The sequence below is a fragment of the Palaemon carinicauda genome, chromosome 22 (genome assembly GCF_036898095.1).
Source record: "Palaemon carinicauda isolate YSFRI2023 chromosome 22, ASM3689809v2, whole genome shotgun sequence".
NCBI classification, from domain to species: Eukaryota; Metazoa; Arthropoda; class Malacostraca; order Decapoda; family Palaemonidae; genus Palaemon; species Palaemon carinicauda.
The window spans coordinates 77,578,990-77,591,118 of NC_090746.1; the positions used below are offsets into that span (position 1 = coordinate 77,578,990).

The window sequence follows — 12,129 nt, forward strand, 5'->3', positions numbered from 1 at the left end:
CATATCATTATTTATAAAAGTGAGTTCCCAATCAAATCAAATATGCATATTAAGCATGTATTTCATATTAGTGCATAAAATCAAACATACTTGGAATATGTACGTATGTAGGAATGCATGTATGTATGCTTGTATGTATGGAACACCTGCTCGTTCTGTTATGAATATATTTTACATAATATATATCATTAGTTACATGCATGTTATGTTCCATGTTTGTTTTAATGGAATATTTAACATTTTCTATAAAAGCTTAAATATCAAAAAGTATCGTATTTCTAAATGTTTATTCATACATTTGCGTCCCCGCCGGTGTTACTAAGCCTAACCTGAGTGCATATTATTGCGTAAAGTAATCTAAATCACTTAATAATTCCTATTCTAAAAAAAGGAAGCAACAGGGTCATAACTACATGCACAAAAGGCACAAAAACTATCGGTGCACAAGGGTATCTGACCGATGCCTACCGTTAACATTAGTTCATAAGGTTTGATCCACCATTGGTCACCACTGTTTCACTGTCTTTCGTTCATTAGCGTCATATTGCTTCGCACATATTGTGCATCGATAGTTTTGTAACCTTGTGTAGACTTACTACCAAATTAGCTTACAACACTTTATTCATGTTGCCTTTATTCTCCAAAATGTCTTACGCTATTTCTTCACATGTGTATTTTTTCTAAAAATATTCACTCGGGCATTTCTATGTAATGCATGATCATAAGTAAGTGTTTCAGCCTGACAGGTTTACAGTTACATTTGATAAAAATGCCAGATTAGATTTGATTATTTTGCTTAATTTTTCACTGTGTATTTGTCAATGTGACAATGCATTTAACTCTTCTACTTAATCCCCATTCCAAGAAATTGCAAAAATGTAAAAGGTTAATATAGGATGTTTTGTGATCTTTGATATCATCTCGTATTTTTTTCTGTAAATCTTCATAAATCATAAACTTGATAGGTTTTCTGTTGTTTCTATAATCAAATTCACATTATTTTCCATATTTTCTTCATATATAAATTCAAATACTCAATTTATACTACTGAAAGTGAACGTATTGAAATCTATAGTTTTGTTTTCACTGATAGTAATTTCTGCTTCCTTTTCATTTCTTATTTCTTCAAATAAGGGAGTCGATATATCTTTTCTATGATCTATCGAATGCAGATACTGTTATAATCAACTTTAATTTTTTTTCAAATATCATAAAATATAAATTCTCATTACTATTCCAAATATTCTGTACAATTTATTTCGAAAGAATGTAGTTTTTCTTCAAGGTAATTTGACCTTTTCATGAAATTTGTCGTTGGTCTAATTGAATTTTCTGTTAATATCTCAAGTAATATGAGATGGCAATGATTAAAAAATCGGTTACTCAAAACGGCGGTAGAGCACTAGAATAGAATTTTCCAGGTTGTAAGTTCAAGTCTGCGCTGTTCCAACTATTCGGCCCATTTTGAGAAGGGTTCCCAGTACCAATAGTAAAATTTCACTCTTCTGGGTGAGGCATGTCACTTAACAAGGAATGTAACTATCGGGATTCAATGGTATATACACATTTCACTTCCCTGTATCAAGTATAAGCAGATGATTAATCCTCTGTCGATCAAACTAAAAAATGAAATTTATTCTTCAAACCTGATTCGAACAACTTAACACATGGTATTTATACATGAAACTTGGCTCCACCAAACTAGGCACATGGCATTTGATATTCAAATCTGCTTTTATCAAACTAAACCGAAGATATTTAGTCCTTAAACCTGCACTGATCAAGCAGTATTCTCGGCATATAACATTTAAGTTCAACTGGATAGTTGAAATTTTACCAAATCTAATGAAAATAAACACTTGGCACGTAATTGTCATCAATATTTCGAGTTTATTAAACACCTGGTACTTAGCATTGAAACTTAATAGCTTTTGAAAGTGATTCAGTTAGGCTAAATACATGGCATTCAACCATCAAATTGATTCATCAAACTAAATTATAGTATCTAATACTTAAACCTTAAATTAACCATACTAAATACAGGGTGTTTAGCATAACACACTAACATCATTGAACTAATATGTACATACATGGCATTTAGAATTTTTATAAGTGACTTGATGTATTTTATAAACTATACCTAACTTTTAAACCTTCCTTCATCAAACCAAAGACACCGTCTTTAATTCAATAACCTGACACGATCCAAGTTAGTACATAGTATCTAACTTTTAAATGTAATGTTATCGAACTATACCATTAAGATTCCATATTTAAAGCCGATTCGATCGAACTCGACATACATCATTTAACCTTTGAACCTTCCTTTATCAAACTACGGACTCGATTCAATTAAAGATGTGGTATTCTCCTTAAAACTCCCATCATTCAAACAAAAGACCTTGACCGTCAACCTCAAAACCCGTCTCAATCAAATTAATCCTAGTATTTAACCTCAAAACCCTACTTGATCAAATAAAATTTACGTACAGCCCCACTAGATTAAACCAAAGATATTATATTCAATCTTAATATCTGACTGGATTAAACTAATTACTTGGTAATAAACTTTAGAACACGACTCAGTCTAATCAAGGACGAGGCATTCAACCCCAAATCCTAACTCAGTAACTACAACGATATGGAATTTATCCTCGAACCCCGATTCGATAAAACTAGACATGAAATTCAATGTCAAAACCAGACTTGATAACAATAAAGACATATCATTTAACCACAAAACCGTACTCGGTTGAACTGAATATTTAACCTCAAAATATGACTCCATAAAACTGCACACAGGAAATTTAATCTTAAAACCAAATTTATTAAAACTAAAGACAAGGTATTTAACCTCGAAACCAGACTTGATCAAATTTAAGACAAGGCATGTAACCTCAAAACCCGACTTGATCAAACTAAAGGCATGGTATTTAATCTCAAAACCTGACTTGGTCTACCAGAATACGTGGTATTTACCCTGAAAACTTGACTCTGTGAAACTAAAGACAAAACATTTAACAACAAAATCAGACTTGATCAAACTGAAGAGAAGATATTTAACATTGAAACCCGACATGATCAAACCAAAGATATGGCATTGAACCTCGAAACCCGACTCGATCAAAGTTGATACATAGTATTCAAACTCGAACCTAGACTCGACCAAAATAAATACATGTCATTTAACCTGAAACCCCGACTTGATCAAAGTTGATACATAATATTTAACCTCAAACACCGACTCGACCAAAATAAATACATATCAGTTAACCTCAAAACCCGACTTGACGATCAAACCAAGCACATGGGTCTGAACTTAAGGTTCCCATCGGGAAGGTTTTCGTCCAGACAGGCGTGGTGGGAAGGCCTAGAGCAAGGAACAAACTTTCCCGACTCATAATCTTCCCATCCTGATTTTTTTCCTGGAAAGAAATTAGATGAAAACAGGGGGATTTTAAATATGAAGTCACTTTTCTTTCTATATATAGTGCTATCTTGATTACTCCTATAAGACTGATTATAAATTATTGACAAAAACACTGACCAAAAAAGAACACTAAAATTAATCTCCTTTCCTATATATATAATTGATACTTATGATGTACTTTATGCCTTAGTTTTTAATTACTTAAATTGTTCTTTATTACCTTAATATGTCATTTAGAACCTAATACTCTAGAGAAATTATAAAAGAATTATCTTCATCAAATGTCCGGTGATCATTCAATAAAGTTCTTATTCTAAATACACGATTCTTGAAAAAAAAAAATACTTTTATCATGTTCGATATCATTATCACTTTCACTTAGATTAGTTTATCAATATCATTGATACTGCATATATTACCACTGTAAGTATCATTAGTAATTTAAATTACATTTTGAATTATGAATTTCGAATATTTTCATATTTCTAAATTCCAATAATTCATTGATTCTTACTGCTAATTCAAATTATAGTCCTGGAGGAAATTTTACAGTAAAAAAAAAAAAAGTCTATTCTATAACTGGGTTAGTTAAGTAAGATATGATTATAAAATGTAATAAGATGAATGACTTGATTATGATATAATATTACTAATATGTTGCAAAAGGACAAAGAAATAAACCAAAAAAGAAAAAAAGTAAAAATCACCTATATACTAATAAAGAGCTAAATATTTTACCTACAATAATAATTGTAATAATAAAAATTATAATAATGATAATGATTTGTTAGAGCAAATAAATCTACCAATAATGATAATAATAATAATAATAATAATAATAATAATAATAATAATAATAATAATAATAAATATTGCTATTATATTACTAAATAACTAAAACTCCTACTGATAATAAAAAAATAGAAATCATAATAATAGTAATTTCTTAGAGATCATACCTGTATCAAGCCAGTGTTGCGCGTGTCTGTACAATTCATTCCCATACCTGTTCCTGACGTACAATCCAGGGCTCGTTGGTGCCGTGACCCAGGAGCCGTCAAACTGAATCCTATAGCAAGGAAAGAAATACTATTGTAGTAAGAGGCTGATCTATGGCTCAGCTTATTTCTAGGGCAAATCTATTGCCTTTGCAATTCCACTTTCTTTTACTTTTTTTTTGTGTGGGGTGGGGGTGGGGGGGGGGGGCAGTGTTGGACTGGAGCACGTAATAAGGAGAGACCAGGAGTATGTTGGGAGGGGGTTGTTGGAGATGGATGTTCCAGGTAGGAGAGGGAGGGGGAGACCAAAGAGAAGGTGGATGGAGTGTGTAACAGCAGATATGGAGGAGAAAGATCTCACAGTGAAGGACATCGGAGACAGAAGAAATTGAGAACGGCTTTCAAGAAATAGAGACCCTGCATAGCGGGAAAAGCTTTAGTTGAAGAAGAAGTAGAAGAAGAAGGACTATGAGAGGGGTGTTTACATCATGAGAGGTATAAACAGAGGCAAAAAAGGCTTGATATTTGGTTGGATGTTGGGGTAGTGGTTGATTATTGTTTACATCACGAGAGGTATAAACAGAAGAAAAAACATTGCCTTACTTTCGGGTGGAAAATGGGGGTAAGGGTTGTTTACATCCTGATAGGTATAAACGGTGCGAAAAAATGTGCCTGATACTAGTAGTGGGGATTGGGGGAGTTTTTTTTTACAATACGACTCGTATGAACAAAAACCAAAATTACCTTACATTTGGGGTGGGCGTTGGGGGGATGTGGCTTTTTTACATCCCGAGAGGTATAAACAGAAGATGGGGGTGGGGGAAGGGGGTTGATTATATCACGAGAGGTATAAACAGAAGACAAAAGTGGCTGACATGATTGTAAACATGAAATCTCTGCATATTTTCTCCCTTAAAATTCACAGATAAGTATCAAAGCAAATTCATCAAAGAACAAATAGTTTTCTTTAAAATACACAAAATAAAAGATTTATTAAATTAATTTTACAATGAGAACAATTTTCTAGCTAGTAGCTATTTCCGCACTAGTTATGAGCACAGGAATAAGCTAAAAACAAACAGATTATCACCAATAGCCACTGAAGAGTGAAGACCAAAGAAATAATTTAGTTGAAGGTACACTCAGAACATTGCTCTATCCATTTCCTTATTTCCTTTCCTCACTAAGATATTTTTCCTTTTGGAGCCCTTTGGCATATAGCCTCCTACTTTTCCACCTTGGGTTGGAGCTTAGCTAGTAATAAATAATAATAATAAAAAACAGTCAACCAGGTGCTAGAGTAACCTTTTCACCCAAATAATATTAAAGGCAAATAACAAGATTTTAAGGACTTCACCTTGTTCGAGGCCTACGGGCCAATAGATCCTGTTCGGAGTCCATACTATGTTGGCTATAAAGTTCTAAAGCCCAATGAGGACTGTTCAGAGTACCCTGACCTCCGGTCCACTTGCCGTCAACACAGCACCATCTGTTGTCGACTGAAGTCAAAGGAAGAATGAGGATATTTTTCAATGTAACGATATTTAATTGACAGGTATAATAGTTTACCTAGATTATGGTTATAGATTCTTATAGGGTGTTCGTCTTTGGGGTTATTAGTTCTTTTGATATATTTGTTAATCAATTTGTTTGAATAACATTAATAATAACAACAACAACGATAGAAATAATAATATTAATCAGGTTGAACAACAATAACAATAATAAAGATAAATAATAATAATCATCGCAAAGTGGAAAATTTATTCAATGGTTTGAAATTATAAGAACAAACATGCAACAAATGAATAAAAACATAAATAATAGATAATAATAATGAAATAATTACGAGACAGGAGAAAATAATATTGATACCATGTTATGCTACAAAAATCAACAAAAATAAATAGTAATAATAATAATGATAATAATAATAATAATAATAATAATAATAATAATAATAATAATAATACACAGACAAGCAAACTTGACCTCCTACCTAAATGAAGGGAATAGCCGGCCCTCTCAAAGACATCCCTGAGCTCTCCCAGGGCCGTGAAATTATTCGTATGGAAGGTGATGTCAGCATCCTTCTCCCAAGGCATAACACCGCCTGTTTTGACTGCTCCTGATGGATAGATAGCAAAAACAAATCAGTGTAATTCTCACTCGTGGATGTGCTTGTTAGAATAGATAGTTGTACTTTTGACTATTATTTCATTACACGCTTCTCTTGTAGTTTACTTATTTTCTTATTTCCTTTCCCCACTGGGCTATTTTACTGTTGGAGCCCTTGGGCTTATAGCCTCCTGCTTTTCTAACTTGAGTTGTAGATTACCAAGCATTATATATATATAAATATATATATATATATATATATATATATATATATATATATATATATATATACATACATGTGTGTTTGTTTGTGTGTGCGTGAGTATAATTTATGTACATGTACATATTTGGTCATTATGTCACCGGCCTATTCATCTTGAAATTGACTACACGTGCAAATTATTCAAAATGTCACGTCAAAAGCATATTCATAAATGATTTAACAGAATACCACTTAAAATTACATTATCTAACTGAAAACGAAAACACAAAAGGTAATCTTACCCATTAATGTTCCTTCCTGCAGCTCACACAAAAGTCCGTGAGCATCACACGTATCCATGAGAAAGCGGACGAGACGAGCCAGTTCGCGAAGACAACAAGGTGGAAGTGCAAACCCAAACACACCGCAATTGACAGCCACCTCCTCGCATGAGAAAGAGAACTTAGTGTTTCCAGCAGGCATTTGGATGGAATAAAAACCGTGTTCCCTTGCGAAATTTAACAATGTAGTCCTGGGCGGGGTCTCCAACTCGTGCGTAATGTTGAGTACTTCCTGAGGGCACACAGCTGTTAGCATGTGTTGATACCTGGATGCCCTTAGAAATAGATCCAGATGGGTCATTGCGTTTGGAAGATCGGTATTCAAACCGAGATGGCGTAAGGCCGATGTCACTGCCACGAATGGACCTTCCACGGCATGGCACAGGAGGTAACCCTGTGCGGTGCCTATTTTCTTTCTCGACCATCTAATCTGATAATTGGATTCGCGGACTTCCAAACAGCCCATATGCCAGCGACCAGATGGCGTCTGGAGGCTGGCGCCGGCTGCCCAGACACCCAAGTACTCTGTCGCCCATATGAGGTGCTCGATCGTGCTAAGAGACGACAAAGCAGAAACGTGTGTGGCGACGAATATGTAAGGCGTCGTGACGTAATCCAGGGCTATAGAATAAGCTGAGCCTAAAGTGGCGTTCGCCGGGACGTGGTGGACCATCACCCTGAGGCTATGCGGGAAATGAGAGTACGAGGAGGCGGATGTGACGAAGTGGACGGTGATTCCTGGATATAATTTTGCTAGTGTTTCTCTAAGGTCCCCAGTGGAAGGGGTTCTTTGATCCATCAGGAGAATGGACACGGAGGAGATAATGTCTTCCTTGGTAATGCTTAAGAAATTATTGGTTATTCCCATGGCTGAATCAGACACCTTCCCTTTATCTTTACATTCCTTCTCGTCTTTTTCTCTAGTGTCGAATATGTTTCCCCCGAGCCTAACTTTATATTTGCCTTTGGATATGTAATCGCTTTCATTTATAGTGTGTTTATGATTTGCGTTGATCTTTTTAGCACCGACATTATATGATAAAAGGCTTCTAGTTTCATGAAATAAAACTGACTTTTCCTTATCTTTAGATTCACGGCTGTTTTTACTACTGGGACCCAACAGAGGCGTATGTAAATGAGCCCCTAGTGTTTGTTTATGAATGAGTGCGTAAATATCATTTTCTGGGGGCTTGGGATTGTGAAATGTTCTAAGAGATTCGGTTGGATTAATGTTATTGTTATCTGCACTGGCGTTGCGCTGTTGATCACTCATCTGCTTGCTGGATCCAATCGAAGGTTCTGTGGTACTTTCTTTTGCACTTATGTGAACCCTTGATGAACGAGTCGTGGTTGTACGGGGTCTTGCCAAAGATGAATTGGGTTGGTATGGGTTCATTCTTGGCGAGAATTGGTTGACTAAGATGTCGTGGAGATTCGCTACTTTTTCTTCCAGACTTGCTACTTCGGCTTTGACATCTCCAGCTACCTGAAATGAAATGAAATTCTTAACAGAAATAAAGGGATGAGTTTTACAACATATACTTAATCACCATTAGTTACCTGAATAGCAATAGAAGTGTTATCTTCATGTTTGAAACACGTGTATACATATCCAGTTACTTTATAAATCATCAAATATAGAGTTTTTAGAAATAATTGAAAAAGTATTATTATTAATATGCATTAAATCAAAAGAATTTTTACAAACACATTTATTATTATTATTATTATTATTATTATTATTATTATTATTATTATTATTATTATTATTACTATTATTATTATTATTATTATTATTATTATTATTATTAGCTAAGCTACAACCCTTGTAGAAAAAACAGGTTCCTACTAGCTCCAGGACTCAAAAAAAAAAAAAATAGCTTAGTGAGGAAGGGAAATAAGGAGACATAGTTGATCTGAGCATATCCTCAAGCAAATCAGTGGAACATCAAGGTACAAGGGACTATGCTAATACCAAAGATTAGAGAATGTCTACTGGATCCCCATCAAGCACCTAACATCTATAAGTATGATGGATCATCAACTTTTTACATGTTAGATTTTGAAACCCTCTTTTCCGTACATCATTTACAAAGTCTATACTAAAAAGATAAAAATAAATTGCAATTTCCACTTCATATAACCTTACAATAGTTTGATTTAGAACCACCACTTCACAATATATCTTCAATAATATCTCTTTTGTTTTCCTTCAACAATCCTCTTGTTCTTCATCACACTACTCAGTACTCCTGCTTTTCATCATTACTACTATATTCTTATCAAGCAATAACTGCTTACCACATGACCCTATCATAATATGTTAGTATTCCTATAACATCTGCGTTTTTAAAAGCCATAGATTTAAAACTAACAATCGTCAAACATACCTGAAATCAATTCTCTCTCTCTCTATTCCGAACTAATACAAGAACAACAAATGCAGCCGTTTCTAGTCTACTGCAGAACAAAAGCCTCAGACATGTCCTTAGTCATGTCTGGAATTTGGCCACTATAATCAACATACTGGCTACTGTGGAGGATATAGTCTAATTGCTCACAGCAAACCAACCTGGGATGTGTACCCCTGACTAGTACAGCTTTGCAGATCAAACCCTTTCACCACGTTAAGGTATCCCCAGTCAGAAAGGACTAATATATAACTCAACAAAATCTTATGATAAGATGAACTAAAACATCCAAATCTCACCAGCTGAGCCTTCTTCAGTCGCATCTGCAGCGACGTCAGCATCGTATGAAGCGTGTAATAATAGAAGGCTCCCACTCCTCCAGCCTGGCCTTGTAGGGGCTTGGGCGTAGGCGTAGCATTACGGGGTTCCTGGAGTGCTATGCCCACTGCCTTGGCCAACCGGGCGCTCCAGCCAGAGAACCCCGGCTGATAATCATCTTCCTTCCCGTCATGTAAGACCTCCTTTGGGTCGTGCCTCCCAACGCCCCAGCAGAGGTCACACGGGTCAATTTCCTTCTGCGGAGCGGTGTAGGTCGTGTGGGCTGCCACGACGTGCGATGCATGGTAGGTTCTGGAATGGCAGGGATGGAAGGCGGGTTTGTTATTGTAGGTTGAGAATGGAGTGTGGCATGGCAGGTTTGGTGTTTATCAGCGAGACCTTGTTGCTTAGTTGCAAAGTTATGAATAATTAAGTTTTACATGAAATATATAACGGATAATTGGATTATAAATTACGAGTAAACTTTACAAAATCAATATATATATATATATATATATATATATATATATATATATATATATGTATATACACATATATATAGGCTATATATATATATATATATATATATATATATACATATATATATATATATATATACATATATATATATACATATATATATACATACAAAATATATATATATATATATATATATATGTATGTATATATAATATATATGTGTATATATACATATATGTATATATATAATTATATATATGTAAATATATATAATATATATATATATATATATATATACACACACACATATATATATATATATATATATATATATATATATATATATATATATACGATTTCTTGTTTCTCAGTTGCTACATTATGAATAACTAAATTTTACATGATATATAAAACTAGAAATTATATAATTAGTTAAGAGTAAAGTATGTGATTTTATTTTATCTACTGATAATTCTGACCTTTATAAAGATCTTATGAAAAACGATTTGCCTGTAATAGTACAACTATTTTTCTTATAATATAATACAAAACTTCTACCATTGCAAATATTCCTTCAGCCAGAAATTTGTTTTAATAAGTAAAATGAAAAGATAAACAGACTGAACTTAGAAATACAACAGCTTGGAGTAGCAATATTACTTTTACAAGAAACAGAGAGGAAGAATAAACAGCTGAAAGAAATGTGATAGAAAAGATAAATGATAAGAAGAGTACAGTTTACATCAAAGTCATATTCTTTAGGAGTGTATATATATATATATATATATATATATATATATATTTATACAGATGTATGTATATATGTGTATATATATATAATTATATATATAAATATATATATATATATATATATATATATATATATATATATATATATATTTATACAGATGTATGTATATATGTGTATATATATATAATTATATATATAAATATATATGTATATATATATATATATATATATATATATATATATATATATATATACATATGTATAAATATATATATATATATATATATATATATATGTATATATTTATATATATATATAATATATATATATATATATATATGTATATATATATATATATATATATATATATATATATATATATATATATGTATATATATACATATATATATATATATATATATATATATATATATATATATATATATATATATATATATATATATATATACAATGGAAAAGAAAGAGAGAGAGAGAGAGAGAGAGAGAGAGAGAGAGAGAGAGAGAGAGAATTGGATGAGTTACTTGAATGCATGGTAGTCTGAGAGTGTGAGAGTCAGGAAGAGTAACATCCAGGAACATCCGGTCAACGATAGGAGGAGTAATTGGATGGATGAGTGTCGTCTCATGTTGCAGCCTCATCCCTCAGACGTTCATCCATGTGCCCGTTCCATCGGCCTCCCGTTTGTCCGCCCATCGGGCTTGCAGTATATTATCCTTAAGTTGGGGAGTTTATTCCATGGGAATTGGATGTGATGTTCTAGTTGATAATACTCGTCTCCGCTTTCTTAGAAAATTTTCTTCGCTTTTGGAGTTTCATTTGATGATAAGGATTTTAAAGACCTGGAAATAATGGAAAAAACTGCATCTATCATCTAGTTATTTGATAATTTGTTTTTATTTTTATTTTCAATTTCTTCTTCTATATCAGTGTAATTTCACAAATGAGATTTCTTTATAAGGATTTATAGATAAATGGTATCATTCTATTGGTTTTACTTGTTAAATATTTCATAGTTATTTGATAAAAATTCGCAATGTCTTAAGAAGATCACTTACGTA

General features: G+C 33.0%; 1 protein-coding gene across 1 annotated transcript in view; it reads right to left on the reverse strand.

The window, feature by feature from the left end:
- LOC137616552 (uncharacterized) overlaps window positions 1-11,898 on the reverse strand; it is an 11,947-nt gene extending 49 nt beyond the window's left edge. Inside the window, exons 1-7 of the mRNA XM_068346407.1 lie at window positions 11,593-11,898; window positions 9,800-10,130; window positions 7,051-8,575; window positions 6,428-6,556; window positions 5,786-5,927; window positions 4,390-4,499; window positions 1-3,425 (exon numbers count right to left, since the gene is read on the reverse strand). The exon at window positions 1-3,425 is cut by the window's left edge and continues 49 nt beyond it. Of these exons, the coding sequence (XP_068202508.1) occupies window positions 3,295-3,425; window positions 4,390-4,499; window positions 5,786-5,927; window positions 6,428-6,556; window positions 7,051-8,575; window positions 9,800-10,130; window positions 11,593-11,696 (2,472 nt within the window). The 5' untranslated portion in view covers window positions 11,697-11,898 and the 3' untranslated portion in view covers window positions 1-3,294. The remainder of the gene's footprint in view (window positions 3,426-4,389; window positions 4,500-5,785; window positions 5,928-6,427; window positions 6,557-7,050; window positions 8,576-9,799; window positions 10,131-11,592) is intronic.
- Between the last annotated feature and the right edge of the window lie 231 nt (window positions 11,899-12,129).